Source organism: Mobula hypostoma, chromosome 24 (genome assembly GCF_963921235.1).
Source record: "Mobula hypostoma chromosome 24, sMobHyp1.1, whole genome shotgun sequence".
Classification (NCBI taxonomy): domain Eukaryota; kingdom Metazoa; phylum Chordata; class Chondrichthyes; order Myliobatiformes; family Myliobatidae; genus Mobula; species Mobula hypostoma.
This window is the reverse complement of record NC_086120.1, coordinates 4,682,137-4,700,101: the sequence shown is the minus strand read 5'-3', so window position 1 is coordinate 4,700,101 and position 17,965 is coordinate 4,682,137. Positions and strand designations below refer to the sequence as shown.

The 17,965-nt window shown below is 43.6% G+C and overlaps 1 protein-coding gene across 4 annotated transcripts in view; it reads left to right on the top strand.

Moving 5' to 3' along the window:
• Window positions 1–17,965, top strand: part of palm1a (paralemmin 1a) — a 334,532-nt gene that overhangs the window by 190,911 nt on the left and 125,656 nt on the right. For all 4 annotated transcript variants that reach the window (XM_063032807.1, XM_063032806.1, XM_063032808.1 and 1 more), the window contains exon 3: window positions 15,339–15,419. In XM_063032807.1, the coding sequence (XP_062888877.1) occupies window positions 15,339–15,419 (81 nt within the window). The remainder of the gene's footprint in view (window positions 1–15,338; window positions 15,420–17,965) is intronic.

Genomic DNA, 17,965 nt, shown 5'->3' with positions numbered 1-17,965 from the left:
AATGGGAAATATCTCTGACTGGAAGAAGCAGTGGTTGCCAGATTGATGCACCCCATCCACTCAGAGTCTGTCCCATCTATCCCTTCTCCCTCCCTCTCTATAACTAAAAGTAACTTGTTTACTATCTTTCCCAGTCTGATGAACAGTCGATAATGTGAAACATCAACTCTGTTTCTCCTTCCATATATCATGGCTGATCTTTGAGCTCAGTTTCTCTTTCCGCCCAATCCCCTGATCTGTTGTTCCAATTAGAATTCAAAGACCTATTATTCTCCAGCTTGGATACACACCAGCATTGGACACCCACAGCTCTCTGCAGTAGAAAATTGCCAAGTTTCATAACTGTCTGAGTGAATACATTCCTTATCCAGCCCAAGAGTCTAGCCAGGGACTCCAGCCAGGCCAAGCCTCCCTTTAGGGCTCATTCTGAGAAGCCCACGTTTCAATGCAATCAACTTCTGATCAGCTGTCTAGACAAAAGACTTCATACCCATCTAGCAACAATCTCTCCTCTTCAAGCAAACCTATTGTTCCAGAGATTGTGTGAGTGAATCTACATCTCACTGCCTTTATGCAAGTGTGTTCTCCCCACAGTGCAGGAACTAAAGGGTCAGGGCATAGGGTGTATTGAAGAGCAGCGATACCTCAATATACATGTGTAAGGAGCAGAGCAGCATATAGATAACAGGGTGAAGAAGGCATTAGGATACTCGCCTTCATTAGTTGAGGCACAGGATTTGGGATGAGGAAAGATGTCATACGGCTTTATAAATATTGAATAGGTCACAGCTGGAATACCATGTACAGTTTTGGTCACCGCACTATAGAAGGAGGTGGTTGTGTTAAAAAGGGTGTTTTCTGGGATTAAGTGTTACAGGAGGGAATGGACAGGTTTGGCTTCTTTTCATTGGGTGGGGCAGTGCAGGCAGAAGGAAATCTGATAGAGATTTACAAAATTATGAGTGGCAGAGAGAGGTTAGATAGAAGGATACTTTTCTCCATGGCAGAGGTGTGTAAAACTAAAAGATATTTATTTAGGGTAAGGGGTAGGAGGTTTAGAAAGAATCAGAGAAAGAACTTTTTCACCCAGGCAGTTCAAGTGTTGGGAGATTGGATTGCTATAGATGGTCAGGGTGGACATGGTGAGGCAAAGGATATGCTTCTGTGCCTTCATATCTCACATGTCCATGGCTCATTTCCAGTTATGTCTCACCATAAGACCATAAAGACTCAAGGAATAGAAGCAGGAGTAGGGCATTCTACCCCTCGAGCCTGTTCCACTGCTCAGTAAAATCATGGCTCACCAAACTTTCCTTGTTCATTTTCCCACAATCCCCACAACTCTCCATTCCATTATTGACTAAATACGTGTATGTTTCAGCTTTGAAAATCTTACCTCCAAGGCTTTCTGGGGCAAAGTATTCCACAGGTCCACAAGCTTTTGAAAGAAGACAACTTTTCCTTTCCTCACTCTGAAATGAGAACCTCCTTTTACAGGGATGGTGCCCTTTGGTTCAAAGTGCTGACGTCACGAAGGGGAAATATGTTCATTGTAGCTGTATTAACCTAACAGCCTCTTGAAAAATCTTAGAATTCTGTTAAGATGGCTTCTCATTTACCTAAACTCCAGTCAGTAAATGTAGACGGATTCTCTTTTATCCTGAACTCTAAGCACTTTGCACAAGGCTTTCTCCTTCTTAGCCTGTCATGACTGAAGGTGATTTTCTTCCTTTCCAGTTCTGTGTGCTCTGGGATGGTTAATGAATCCAATATGAGAAAAGCAGACTCTTCCGTAGACAGGGAAGCAGGTGCCTGACTAGAGAAGCAGGTGGACGGTTTGTACGGAGGTGCACTCCTTCCTCCCATTACACGGTACTCCCAAAGCCTTGAGGTGCTCAATAAAATCCCAAATCCTTCTTGTGTGGCTGTAGGCCAGATATTCTCAGGAATTAGAGGGGATGTTGACTTCCTTCAAACAGGCTGTCAATACGTCCTTGAATCTTTTCAAAATCAAGGTCAAGCTCAAGTTTATTGTCATATGGATAAGTACAGGTAAAATGAAAACTTTACTGGCAGCAGCAATCCAGGCACATGGCTTCACGTAAGCAGCATTCACAAGAAAACAAACATAAATTAATCATAATTTATACACAATTTTTACAAGAAAACAAAATTCATATATAAAGACAATTTTAGTGCAAAGTGATCAATGTAGTCATAGTGGTTCTGAACTGTTGTAAGTGATTAGGTTTGGTTCCAGTTGGCTCAAGAAGCAAATGGTTGAAAGAAAATACTGTATGTGTTCTTGAACCTAGTCGTGTGGCACTTCATTCTTCTGAACCTCCTGCCTGATGGTAGCTGTGGACATGGCATAGCCCTGATGGTGCAGGTTTTGATGACGAATGTTGCATTTCTGAGGCAGCACCTGCCGTTAATACCATGTTTGGTGGGAGGTGATGTGCCCATGATACATTAGGCAGAGCCCACGACACCCTTCACCTTCTTATGTTCCTGCCCATTTGAATTAATGTGCCAGACCAAGACGGGATACTTTCAACAGTACATCTGTAAAAGTTTCCGTAAGCATTCAGTAACACACCTCCTTCTGCAGGGGGCAGTGTTGGGGCCACTACTTTTCACCGATATGTCAATAATTTGGATTATGGATTTGATGGCTTTTTGGCCAAGTTTGTGGATGATGCAAAGTTAGGTAGAGGCACAGACAGTGTTGAGGAAGCAAGCAATCTGCAGAAAGCCGTGGACAGATTTGGAGAATGAGCAAAGAAATGTCAGATGGAATGCAGTGTAGGAAAGTGTATGGTCATGCATTTTGGTAGAAGAAATGTAAGCATAGACTATTTTCTAAACGGGGAGCAAGTTCAAAATCAGAAGTGCAAAGGGCTTAGTAGTCCTTTTGCGGGATTCCCTAAGGTTAACTTGCAAGTTGAGTCAAAAGCAAGGAAGGCAAATGCAATGTTAGCATTCATTTCGGGAGTACCAGAAGATAAAAGCAAGGGTACAACGTTGAGACTTTATAAGACATTGGTCTGCCTATATTTGGGAAATGGTGAGCAGCTGTGGGCCCCATTTCTAAGAAAGGATGTGCTGGCATTGGAGGGGTTCTAGAGGAGGTTCATGAGAATGATTCTGGAATGAAAGGGTTAAGTTATGAGGCGTGTTTGATGGCTCTGGGCCTGTACTCACTGGATTTAGAAGAGTTGAAGGTGGGGGGAGGGGAATCTCATTGAAATCTACTAAATATTGAAAAGCCTGGACAGAGTGAATCTGGAGAAAGTATTTTCAGTTGTGGGACAGTTTGGGAGAAAAGGGCACGGCCTCAGAATAGAAGGATGTCCCTTTAGATGAGGAAAAAATTCTCATCGCACAGATGAGGGTGAAACATCTGTGAAATTCAGAGTTCAGTGCTTCAGATGACTGTGAAGGCAAGTCATTGGCTATGTTTAGAGTGGAGGTTGATAGGTTCTCAATTAATAAGGACACCAAAGGTTACAGAGAGGTGGCAGGAGAATGGGGTCGAGAGGGTGGAATGGTGGAGCAAACTCAACGGTCTAATTCTGCTTTTATGTCCTATGGTGTCATGGTCTTATAGACATGCCCTCTTCTCATTACTACCATAATGGAAGAGGTATAGAAACCAGAAGATCCATATTTAATGATTTTGGAACAGTTTCTTGCTCACCGCCATCAAATTCCTTAAAGGTCCAGGAATTCATGAACACGACTTCTTTATTCCTTTTTTTGCATGTTTATTTATTTTGTAATTTTGTAATCTATAGTAACTTTATGTCTTGCACTGTACTGCTGCCATAAAACTGTAAATTTCATTGCATATGTCAGTGATATAGCTGATTCTGATTGTGGCATACCTTCCTTGTGATTGCTACTACGTGCTGGGCCCAGGAACTTACATCTGCTGGCAAACAGGAGAAAATCTGCAGATGTTGCAAATCCAAAGCAACACACACAAAATGCTGGAGAAACTCAGCAGGTCAGGCAGCAGCTATGGAAAAGAGTACAGTCAACGCTTCGGGCCGACTCTCTCCACAACTACATCTGCTGACTCCACCACTGATCACCATTGTAGATCAAAGTTCTTCAAAATTCAAAGTTCAAAGTAAAATTTATTATCAGAGTACGTACATGTCACCACATACCTGAGATTCTCTTTCAGCGGGCATACTCAGCAAATCTATAGAACAGAAACTGTAAACAGGATCAGTAAACTGTAAACACACTGTACAAATGCAGATAATAAATAAATAGCAATAAATGAGGAGCATGAAATAACAAGATAACAGAGTCCTTAAACGAGTGCAGTTATCCCCTTTAGTCACAATTGCAATCCAGGAAATATTGTAGCATTTTGCACTCAACATAATCCAACAACCAGCAATGGGATAATGATTAGAAAGTCATAATTGAATTGAATCAACTTTTAATTGAAAGTTGAGGGATGTTTATTATTTAGGACATTGTTCTTCCCAAGAGAATCATGGGACATTTTACATCAGTAAGTACTGAAAATGACAGACAGTAACCTCACGGAAAAGTTTCCAACTAGCAAGATGCATTGTTTTAACCCTTTGTTTTTACCCGGTATACAAAGTTTATAAATATGCTCTCCTCTTTTGCTGAGAGTTTAAATCTAAATTTACCCACACATTTACAGAAGTTCACCAAGGTTTTTAATGACAAGCCAAATCTGCGCAGACTCCTGAGGAAGTACAGGCACTGTCGTGCTTTCTTCACAATTATATTTATATGAAGGGTTCAGGACCGGTCCTCTGAGAGAGTGACACCCAGGAGTTTAAGGTTACTGATCCTGTCCACCTCTGATCCTCCATTGAATACTGGTTCATGGACATCTGGTTTCCCTCTCCTGAAGTCTACTATCAGTTCCTTGGTCTTACTGGCATTGTTGTTATTACACCACTTAGCCAAACCTTCAATCTCCCTCCTGTATGCTGATTCATCACCACCTTTGATACAGCCCACAACAGTGGTGTCATCAGCCAACTTGTACATGGTGTTGGAGCTGTAATTAGTTACACAGTCATAGGTGTAAAGAGAGTCGATTCACACATATTTGCTCTCCTTACCCCTTCTGGAAGTCAACAACCAACTTTTTAAGTTACTGACACTGAGTGAGAGGTTGTGGCAGCACTGAACCATCTCCTGTGTCTGCCTGGAAATCTGTTGCTGTAGCAGAATTTGTAACTTGCATGCTACATGGCTTACTAGTGCTTCGTTGTACCTTGGTGTTACCTTCCTTTTGATCTAGCCACAAATGTCCCTTCTCCTCCACACCATCCTGTCAAAGTTAGCCAGCCAGCACAGAGATAGAAACAACAGCTCCCCGCTGTTCAAAGTTCGAAGTAAATTTATTATCAAAGTACATACAGTATATGTCACCATATACAACCCTGCAGTTCATTTTCTTCACAACTCCCTGCAGTAATAGCTCAGTGATTCAGCATGCTGATCAATGTTAATCAAGGTTACAAATACAATCTATATGACTGATAACCCCACTCAACAAAATTACTCTGTTTCTGGCATCAATTCCACCATCAATTTCTGTATCTATACTTAACAGAGTAATCTGCAAGATTGGAAGGTCACTCCATACAGTGATACTATACTGGTGCACATAGCAGGCGATAAATTGATAGATAGACTGGCTGTGAGCGCACTGGGAGAATGGACACTGGGCTGGTGCTCTCTCCCACTGCTTTGCTCAGCAGTTATCGGGCATGTTGAATGTAATGTAATCCAGAGAGCAGGGTGAAAGAGTAGTGCTGCCTGGCCTGCAGCCTTGTGAGCTGGCCGCTAGCAGGTGGGAATACAGATACGGGCTGTGCAGTTTCCCTACACCCCGCCTGCCAACCCTTATCCATTCAGTCACCCTTCACCATCTCTCCTGATCTCCTCTTCTTCCTACCTGGGTGAGGTGCATACAATCAAAGGAGGAGGTGGGGTGTGGAAGTGCATACAAACAAGTCTGAGATCCGAGAATTCTCACTGCCTATGATTGATCCCTTTCCCCAGCTGTACCAGTCAGGCTATCCACCTGCCTTCCTGTCCTAGAAGCATGAGCCAGTTGTCGATACCATACTTGTTCCAAAACTGTTCCTGAGTGTTAACGTTCTGGAGCATTTATCGTCAGCCCAACACATGGATGTGATCGTGAAGAAGATACACCAGCAGTCTTAAGAAATTTGGTATGTCGCCAGAGACTCTGGCAAATTTCTGGAGATGTACAGTGGAGAGCATTCTGACTGGTTGCTCCACATCTTGCTACGGAGGCTCCCATGCACAGGATGGCTAGAGGCTGCAGAGGATTGTAGTCTCAGCAAGCTCCATCATGGTGAGCCCTCCTCACCATCCATGGTATCTTCACAAGGTGGTGCCTGAACAAGCTGGAATCCATCATTAAGGACCTTCAACGTCTGCGACATGTTCTCTTCTCATTACTACCACGGAGGAGGAGGTACAGGAGCCTGAAGACCCACTCTCCATGATTCAGCAACAGCTTCTTCTTCTCCACAACCAGATTTCTAACTGGTCCATCAACCCACAAACACTTATTCATTTTTGTTTCTCCACTTGTTTTGTAATTTACATTTTCTCACTATTCCATTGGAAGCCATCTCCAATCTGCTGGCTTCTGTGTTTAACTCTGCAGGTGTCAGCTTCAGTGTGAATCACTCACTTGCAGTGACATTTCCACAGCTTTACCAAAGTGACTGCAGTCGTGGGTTCAGTGGGCTCCTGGGTGAACAATGAAGGTAGCAGCATCTGAGAGGACTGACGTCCTTACTGTACAGCTGCTGACTTCCTGTGGAGGGTTTGCTCACAGGGCTGTGTGCTCAGTGGTGGCACAGGAGCTCTGGATAGTCTCCTGAGTGATTCCCACACTGGGCTGCCTCGGGCCTCAGGTGAAGAGCAGCTGAGCGTGGAACAAGATCAGTGATCCCCCCTCCTCACAGACCAGTGTCTCCACTGGAGAGAAGCAGGAGGACACAGCCCATGCACATGGTCACTGACGAACGATACGATTCTCTAACACATCAGACCCCAGTGTCTCAGATTCTCACAATTAAATGTCTGTAATGTCACAGCCCGAGAGACTGAGATTCAATACCAAGCTCTGATGCTGGGCGTGTGGGGTTTTCACGTTCTGCCTGTGACCATGTTGGTTTCCTCTGGGTCCTCTGCTTTCCTCCACATCACAAATACCTGCATGTTGCTGTAAGTGTGTAGGTGACAGGTAGAATCTGGAGGGATCTGATGGGAAGAATAAAATGCAAAGGGGAAGGATGTGTGTCAAATGGGTGGGGTGCTTGATCAGCACTGACCTGGTCATCTGAAGGAACAGTTTTCCGTGTTCTGTCTCTCCATTTCACCAAAACTATTCAGAAGCTGAGAACGTATACAATCAGGGCAAGCACAAAGAGACTTTTACATAGCAGGTTCTCGAACTGTTGCCATGACCCTTTCACTCGGTGCTACTACAAACTCCCTTATCATTGCACTTCAAAGCAGGTTTTTCATCTGGCTGATCAGCGACAGGAGACACCCACTTAAAATGTGGTTGAAATACCCTTGAAGAACCCAACCAGAGAAAACCAAGAGAAGCACAATGAATGTTGGAGACACCCAGAAATATAATTGAGGAATCCTTGGGCAAGTTGAATTTGCATCTCTGGTCCCTGGATAGAGTTGGGGACCTTCACGGATCCCACAGGGTGTCTGGAATGGCTGTCAGATCCGGCTCTCTGTACAAGACTGGAGTTCAGACATGCAGAGCAATGTGATTCAGGACTCATTGATCTCAGAGAGAAGATACCTCCTTCATCCCTTCAAGGCACAAAAAATTACCTGCTGGAGGAACTCAGCAGGTCAGGAGCATCTGCGGAGGGAAATGGACAGTCAACCATTTGGCCTGAGACCATCTGTTCACAGGCTCTAGTTTTCAAAGACAATCGCTGGGAAACGTGGCATTCTGAGGGACCGTTCTCAGTCTAGGTTCACTCAGTGTGGGTGTAGCAACTGAGAATTCAGCTTTCTCATCTCGGGATCAGTGCAGTTGACCATAGGTGATCGCTATCAGAACTCACAGGTTCGACAGAACAAGAGTGGTCACTCTGACTCTTTATTCACCGAGGAATGACTTTACTCATGTTGGCTTCAGTGAAACAGGTGCGGTCATCAAAGATTCCCACTGTCCAGCCATACCATCATCTCATAGCTACAATTGGGCAGGAGTTCCCACCACCAAAATTCAAAAGTTCAAAGCTCAATGTAAATATATCATCAAAGTACATGTATATCACCATATACAGCCATAAGGTTCATTTTCTTGCAGGAAAACTAGCTGCATCTTTTCAACTATTCAGTTATTTGTTTAATTTAAATTTTTCTTGTAACTGCTGCATGCATATATGGTGCGATGTGCCGGTGATGCTGCTGCAGATAAGGTTTTCACTGCACCTGTGCAACATGTATTTGTGTGTGTGACAATAAACTCAACTTACAGTTGAACACAAGGACAAACATGTTAAATAAATTAATATAATTTTTATATAACTTAACAGGTGCAAAATAAACTAAAATAGATATAACACCTCGAGTGAAAGATTGAGAGAGTATAATATATTCCGAGGTAGTGTTAGCCCTTTTAAGGTCAGTTCCAGGCCTGGTGGAAAAGTGACCACTGAGTTTTGGGTCTTCAGGGTCCTGTATCGCTTGCCTGATGGCAGCAGTGGGGAGAGAGCATAGCTGGTTGATGATGGATGTCACCTTCCTGAGCCATCAAACTCTTGCAGATGTCCTGGATGGTGGGAGAGCTCTACTCGTGATGGAACTGGCTCTCTGTCCAGCACTGTCTGTGGCATCTTGCCACGCAGAGCATTGGAGTTCCCATACCAGGCTGTGAAGTTATGCTGCTAAATATAGAGCTTTATTCCCAAGTCCATGTCTGTTCCTGGATCTTGCCCTCATCTGCAAACGGAGCCAATGGCAGTACTAGTGAGCAGATGCTCATGAGCTTCAGTGCATTTCTCCTCTCCTCTTTTAACGAGAACATGACCCATTCCGTTAAAATACAAGTTGGGAAATAAAGACCTGGAAATTATGGTGAGCATCAGAATGGGAATCAGGTTTATCATTACTGACATATTCATGTGATTTGTTGTTTGTGGAGGCAGTGCAGCACAAGACACACAAAATTACTGTGTTACAAATAAACAAATTGTGCCAAAGAGGAATAGTGAGTAGTGTTCATGAAGTCATGGACCTTTCAGAAATCTGATGGCAGAAGGGAAAAGACTGTTCCTAAAACACTGGATATGGGTCTTCAGGCTCCTGTACCTCCTCTGGATGGTGGTAATGGGAAGGGGTCTTGTCCCAGGTGTCCTCGTTGACGTGTGGCACCTTGTCGAGGCACTTCTTCTTGAGGATGTCCTTAATGGTGCCGAGTGTTGTGCCCACGATGGAGCTTGGTTGAGTCGATAACCTTCTGCAGCCTCTTTTGATCCTGTGCATTGTAGCCTCCATACCAGGCTGCATACGCCCAGTCAGAATGTTCTCCACAGTACATCTGTAGAAATTTGCTAGAGTCTTTAGTGACGTACCAAATCTCCTCAAACTTCAAGTGGAGCGTAGCTGCTGGTGTGACTTCTACGTGATTACATCAATATTTTAGGCCCAGTGTAGATCCCCTGAGAAGGTGCATTAACCCAGACTAGCTGGTGGAAGGGGTTTCAGAGTTTGCCAAGCCCAAGGTTTACTTGGTATGACAAGAAGTCTATGATCTGAAATAGCAACCTCTTCAAAAGCAAGCATTGTTTAAAAATGCCCTCTTTTCACCTAGGATTCTGATCAGATCTCCTCTCCTTGTGCCTGTATGAGAAATCTAAACCTTATGAGTATTCCACATTACAGATCCTAGCAAAGTAATGCAAAGCTACATGTTCTCTGTCTTACCAACTTTGTCAGAAAGTAAAACTTTTTATCCCACAAGTTTAAGGGAATAGCCCCCTGTATACTGGTGATGAAACTATTATGGGCTCACGCAACTCTGTCATATTACTTTTAGTGCATTAGTGTGGCTTACATTTCAGGCAGTAAATTCTCAGATCATATATAAGGTCCTACTCAGTCTAAGACAATTTCTGCATTTGTTTTAATAGCAAAAAGTTAATACTAAGTGTACAATGATGCAGTTATTTTTGTGTTATCTGCAAAAGTGAAAGATTGTTAATTCTCAAGAAACTCTTCTGGAGATTTTCTAATGATCCATTTCAGACTTTCATACTAAGCATAGCTAAAAAGGATTTTCCTATTTCTATCCACAAACCATTTTCCTGTTCACCTTTTAGCTGAACTAAGTAAGACCTTGGTTTCCTTTAATTGTGTGCACTTCTTGCCGGAGTTTTCTACAAATCCTCTATTGCTAATTTATGGAAATATTTTTGTTTCACTATTATTTGTCTCTGTTTATGAGCAGTAAATCATTTCTTATCATTCACATTTCCCCTTCCTTAAGAGCAATGCATGACCACTGTATGTGCAATTTCACTCTTTCCAATATCTCACTTACATCATTAACGTAGGGTCTAACTGCCAAATCGTTGCATGAGTTTAGTTGTGACCGAGATTTAACGGCAGATATTTTATTTGGTGGGAGCAATTAAATGTAATAGGATAGTTATTATTTTCAGAGTAGGATCTTGAAAATGACAAAACAGTTCTTGGAAAAATCATTGTAGCTGTGCGCAAAATCACAAGTTTCTGCACCTTTTGAAAAGTTCATGCTGCAAAGTGGAGGTTGAATGTCCGTTCCCCAATTCAGAGAAAAGCCAATGTGCCTGGTTCCATTATGCTGGTGGGCCATCCCTGCAGCAGTTCCAGCTCCCCAGTAACTCGGGTGTAGCATGAAGACCAGAATCAGTTGCAGGGTTTGTCCTGCCCTCCCCTGCAATTCACTCCCTATCTGAGCCACGTCTGTCTGAATAATCTTCCCAGCCTTCGCCCCAAATGAGATTCTTGATGCTTTTGTTACTTGTAGTTCCTTGACCTCCTGCTCATCTTTAGCAACCAGGATAACTCTGCAGGGCAACCTCTCTCCAGCACCATGTTTTCAATCCCAAGGGGTAGATTTTGTCTTGTGGCTGCTTTTTAAGATCTGATCTGAGACAATGTCACCGTACTTCAGTTGCCCAGTTTCCAGCACAGGTTTTAATTTCTCTCTTCTTGACCAATCTGAATGCCCCATGAGCCCTCAAAGGATCCTGGCCACGCTTGGTGATTCATTCTTTGAGTGAAGCTCTTTGAAGGACATTTAAATTTGGTAAGGAAACCAATAACTGTTTAGTGCTCTTTCAGATATTGTAATAGAATTGACTCATCTCATCAATTTAACTTTGAGGCCATTCCTGAGCCATTTGGTCAAAGGCTGACCCACCGTTAGGTTGAGACACAGCTCCCTGTCTGACCCTCCTCTTGACAGAGGTCACTGACTTTGATAGGAATTGCGTGGATCTACCCTGCAGTACCGAGAGCCCAGAATATCGGCACTGTGCCTTTAACAGTCATAGAGTGATTCAGCACAAAAACAAACCCTGCAGCCTAGCTCGTCTGTGCTAAGCAAGTTGCTTCACGGAGCTAGTCTGCATTTATAAGCAGAATTCGTTATAGAAGGCACTTCAAAATCATGCAGTTATTAAACACACTTCTATCTACAGTGACACAAAAATACAAAGGAAGTCCATGTTGAAAAGTACAGAGAGGGGAAAGGAAAAGAGATAACCAGGATCTATTGTTTCCTTGTTAAAATGTTACATCTATTAACTAAAACTCTTTTCAAAGTTATTGGCAGAGTTATTAACTTCCAAAAGTAATGGGACACCAACCCTATTTTATAAACTTGCCTTCATCTGAGCTTTGAAAGATTGGCGATCTTTCAGCTGAATGGCTTCTTTCATCTTGTGTGAATCATTTCCCTGCTGTTCAGAGAACTGAACCACTGTTTAAAGAAATATCATCACACCACCTTTTGTGGCCAGAAATAACAGGAGCAGCATTTTAAACCTTTGTCTTTGTAATACTATTGCTGTTATTCCAGTTTGCAGGTGGCCAGACTCTCTCTCAGACAGTGTTTCTACATTCAGTACAGTCTCTGTATATCCCCAGCACTGTCCCCACTGCTGAAACCTTCAGCCAGACTCTCAGTGTCTCGTTCTCCTCGAAGGCAAGAGGTGGTGCTTCAAAAAGGCAATATTCATCATTAAGGGCCCTCATGATCCGAAACATGCCCTACTAGCATAAACAAGAGAAGCTCTGTAGATGCTGGAAACCCGAGCAACACACACAAAACACTGGAGGAATCAGCAGGCCTTTTTCCCTTAACTACCATCGGGGAGGTACAGGAGGCTGAAGATGCACACCCAGTGTTTTAGGAACAGCTTTAATTAGATTTCTAAACTACTCCATGAATCTAGAACACTATCTTACTCACCTTCGTCACTTATTTATTTATTTACTTGTAACTTACATTTTTTATGTCTTATGCTGTGGTGCTGCCACAAAACAACAAATGTAATGACATATGTCGATGGCCGATGGCAATAAACCTGATTCTGAGGTCTTTTTTTCCCCCTTGTCCCTACTCTAAGAAGTGGGAGAGACCCTTCAGCCCCTCAGACTTGTCCTACCACTCAGTTTGACATGGCTGAGCAGAACCTCGGGCCATTACCTTGCCTTAATCTGACATTCCTTGCTTCCTTTAATCAACAGATTTGATTAATTTCTCTCTCAAAAGCTTTATCGGCTCTCAGCCTTCACCTCCTTTAGTGAAAGCTGGTTTGGGATTTTCACCAGTCCTTGGCTGGAACACAGTCTGGTCTGAATTATAATGTTATCCACTTACCTCCACATTTTCTCCACCAGAGGGTTTATTTTCTGCACTTGCTTTATAGCATTTGAAGTGCCTCGCCCTGATTGACATAAACCCCAAATTACTGTATGTCACATTTTTATGCCCTTAAGGTCAAAGGTAAAAGCAGGTGATTCAGTAGAATTTCAGTAGTTACAATGACATCGTTCACCTCGATATTTTGGGTTGGCAATGCTTGTATTGAATTACATATCTACAGTGGGAATGTTCAAACATCTTTGTTGCAAAGTAATTCTCACAAATAATCTCAGTGCTTTTGAAGACAGAGAGGCAGACACCCGAGATTAAAGTCTCTGAGTACACAATAACTAATGATTGCCTATACCCTGTGACCATGTTTGATATGCTGAGTGACAACGTCCATTTGCTCTGCCAGCTTGATCTCAAATTACAATTTTGCAAATAACTTAGCCATGTTGCCTGGATTGATGCAGGCCAATTAACACGACCCCATTGTCTTAACGCTTGGTTTTTGCATGTGCAAACATCTCATTGTCTCCATTTTGCAAGCCAAATCTAGACTATGGGGCAGTTTAACTTCAATTTACTGACTCATTTTACAGTAAGAGCTGAATATTGGTTCTTGCTTGAAATAGTATCACCTATATTTACATAACTCCAGAATACTTCCGAACACTACCAGAAATAGTGACCTTTTCACTTCCAAGACTCTGCTCCTCCACAATTCATCCTTTCTGACTGACTGGGAAGTATTTTGATCTGTTTTCTTCTATCCAAATCTTGACTGGCCTTCTGTGCTGCCAAGAAAGTCGAAGGGGGAGGGGGTGATAAGGTGGTGATTTTATTCCTCCCACCCAACAAGGAAGGGGAAAGTATGCAGGTTCAAATGGTGAATGAGACTAATTCCAGTCAATTTCACCCCCTGCAGAAACCGGGACTGAGTCTATGCTCTTGTGCAATCGTGCAGGTGTGATTGTCATGGATGGATGCAGTGGAGAAGCAGACCTTTCGGCCCATTTCGTCCATACTGGGCATCAAGCACTCATCCTACAGCAACCCCATTTTGTTCTCCCCACGTTCCCAAATCCTCGCCCCAGATTTTACCATTAATTGACACACTTGAGCAATTGACTGTAGACACTTACTTACAAACCTGCAGTTCCTTGGGATTTGGGAGGAAAAAGGATCAGTAGTGGAAATCGATGCTTCACAATGTGTAGATGTTAATGGGTCAGTGCATCAGAGATCCCACATGACAAGACAAGATCCTGAGGCTCCCGGTCGGTTTCTAGTTCATCATAGGGACCTTGACTTTAATGGCCCAACGTTCTCGTCACTCCTCTGAATGAGGCAGGCAAGAAGATATTTAAGGGGAACCTGAGGGGGAACTTCTTCACTCAGAGGGTGGAGTGAGTGTGCAATGAGCTACCAGTGGAAGTTGCAGATAATTTGTAACGTGGGAGAAATTTGGATTGGTGCATGAGTGAGGGGGGTCTGGATGGCTATGGTCCAGGTGCAGGTAGATGGGACTAGTTAGAAGGTAGGCTGACCTGGACTAGGTGGGCGAAGGTTCGGTTTCTTTGCTATAGTGCTCTATGACTCTATGCTCTAAATTGGGGCTTGTAATGCCAAAAGCTGTGCTTAATTGGGTGAGGAGGGAGAGATATCTGTGACTCAGGAATCAGCTCCTGTTTTGTGAAACATAGCCCTAACTCCTCCTGATACCAAGCACTCACTGGAGAGCCAGTTGGACAGCTACTTGGTCCTGTGATTCTGAATATGATGAGGTGTCTCAGTTGGCTCACTAACTCAGGAATCAGCTCCTGTTTTGTGAAGCATAGCCCTAACTCCTGATACCGAGGACTCACTGGAGAGCCAGTGGCCAGTTTGTCCTGTGATTCTGAATGCAGTTGAGCTGCCTGTCTTGGCTCACTCACCTAACTGAGAACATAAAGCAAAGACAGCCCAAGCCTGGAACGGATAACAGTCAGAGTTGTAAAGCTGGTGGAGGTGGGGTTGGGGAAATCTCACACCTGCACAGTACTCCCAGCGGAAGTCCTACCACACTCTGAGAATATGAGATGTGGGATAGGAGTTGGAGATGGGTGTATGAGGGAGGGGATGCAAACACAGTTGCGGCTGGAGTGAATACAGAATGTCGGCTACTTAGAATTTAATGTAATTCACTTCAGATCTACCTCAGTGATAGTGCCTAACCAAAGAGCAATTCATCCTCTTCTTGGTGAATCTCCATTGATAAGGTTCCCCTCCCTGTATAAAGAGAGTCTAATTAAATTGCCATTTCAGTTTAATGGAGATGGAATGTGGAAATCACGAGGAAGGGAGAGGAGACTTGGAGACGCTTCCAAATTAAGCTGTTTCTATCTCTTGTCCCCAGGAGAAGAGGAAGCGGCAGACGGAGATCGAGAACAAGAAGCGACAGTTGGAGGATGAGAGGAGGCAGCTGCAGCACCTGAAGGTAGGTCTCTCCTCCGCAATGCACACACCAGCTGCCCTCTGACAAATGGTGCGACAGGCAAGCCTTGGTCATCCTTTCACCGGAAGGCGTGTGCAGTCCTCACCTTTTTGGACCAACTTGGTGCTACTTCATTGGCACCGAGCCACAGATTACTGAGAAGCTCCAAATGGATGGATTGATTGTTGCTTATAGTCACGTATACCCAGATACAGATCAAATCATTAGACAGTGCATTGAGGACAAGCAAGTTAAAGCAGTAACAAATGAAGAATAAAGTGTAACAGCTGCAGAGAAAGTGTAATAAAGGTAAACAATATGGTGCAAGATTATAATGAGGTAGATTGTGAGGTCAAGAGTCCATCTTGTCATATTAGAGGACTATTTAATAGTCTTATTAGAAGTCCTCGAGCTTGGTACTACATGGTTTTAGGCTTTTGTATCTTCTGCCTGATGGTGGGGGTGGGGAGGGAAGAGAAGATGTCTGGGCTGGGTGAGGTCTTGGATTATGCTGGTTGCTTTACAGTCCTTCACCAGCCAGCGTCCTGCCTGACATCAGCAGTCTTACCCAACTGAAGTAATTGCATGGAAGAATTGTCCTGTCTTTCCGTATGGGCCATTTGTAGAGTGGGAAGGTTGGTTCTGTTGCCCTGAATTGACATTGAAGCATCACTTTTGTTGATCTGTTTACTGTACCACTTATTAATTGTCTATGTGAATGCAGTATCTTGAGCTGTCTCTGTGTTTATTATTTTGAGATACAATGTGGAACTGACTCTTCCAGCCTAACGAACCACGGTGCCCAGCAGCCCACCTATTTAGCCCTGGCCTATTCACAGGGCAATTTCCAACGACCACCTAATCTACTAACTGGTACGCCTTTGGACTGTGCGAGGAAACCAGAGCACCTACAGTAACGGGGAGAATGTAAAAACCCCTTACAGACCTGAAGTCTGAACTCCGTCACCCTGACCTGTAATAGCATTGCGCTGACCACCATGCTACCCTGGCACCCCACGGTCTAATCCAAACCCCGTCCTATTCGAAAAGACTGCACCTTGAAATGAGGATTAGAAAGGAGTGCTTGGAATCAGGCAGCATGCTGCCTGACCTGCTGATTTCCTCCTGCACTTTGTGTAGGTTGCTTCTGGTATGGTATGTCTGATGTCTCCAATTTCGTGTGACCCCAAAGAGATGAGGCTGCTAAGGTTGAAGAAAAGCTCAGAGGCAGTGTGTGTATGCACCACCCAGCTTGGCAAACTAGAAGTATCAACCCTCCTGCTGGGTGCAATTAAAGTGTTAATGGCTCGATCTCCAATGTGTCCCACTATTGCCCAGCAGTTAAAGGGTAATCTCCTAGACAACATTGTAGGTAGTTATTGACATAGTGAAGGAACTTTTTCCTGTCTTTAGGAATGCACAATTATTACTTATAAAGGTATTGGGGTGTCTCGAACAGAGGGTTACTGTTACAAGATCATGGGGCAATCTTTAATAACTATGATGCTGCTGCAGATAAGATTTTCATTGCAGCTGTGCAGACATGTATTTGGTGTATATGACCATAAACTTGACTTTGACTTTGATGGCTGAGGTGTGGAGGAACTTTTCGCTAAGGATTGGTGAATCTCTGGATTTCCACTCTGAATGGGTGTGGGAGGTTGGACAATTGGAAGTAGATAAACGTTTGTTAAGTTAGGGACGTGAGGGACACAAGGAGCTGTCAGAGGAGGAGGCAAGATCAACATTGAACATATTGAATAATGGAGCAACACAGCACAGAAACAGTTCCTTTAGACAGTCCCAACTCGTACATGCTGACCAAAATTACCATTTAAGCTAAGCTAATATGCCAGTGTTTGGCCCATAAGTCCTGTCTAGCCATGTAGCTGATCAAGAGTCTTTTAAATGCGACTGTTGTACCTGTCTCTGGCAGTTCATTCCTTATACCCACCAGCTTCTGTGTGAAGAAGTTGCCCTGAGGTCCCAGAGAGTTCAGTGATGGACACTGAGTGAAGGACTCAACAAACAGCAAATCCATCTCTTCCCCACATGAAAATCCACCACCTCACCAATACACAGAAATAAGGGACGGGAAAGTTCCATTTTATTATTGCTACATCCGAATGGTATAAATCCCTCTCCACCATTCAGTACATCCACAAGGAGCACTGCCACAGGAAAGCAGCATCCATCATCAGGAACCCCCACCATCCCGGCCATGCTCTCTTCTCACTGCTGCCATCAGGAAGGAGGTACAGGAGCCTCAGGTTCCATACCACCAGCTTCAGGAACTGTTACTACCCTTCCGTCATCAGGTTCCTGGACCAGCGGGGGTAACTTCACTCACCTCAACTCTGAACTGATTCCACAACCAATGGACTCACTTCCAAGGACTTTATAATTCATGTTCTCAATATTATTTATTTATTGTATTTTTTCAATATTTGCACATTGGTTATTTGTGGGTCTTTGTGTGTAGCTTTTCATTGATTCCATTGTATTTCTTTGTTCTGCTGTGAATGCCAGCAAGAAAACGAATCTCGGGG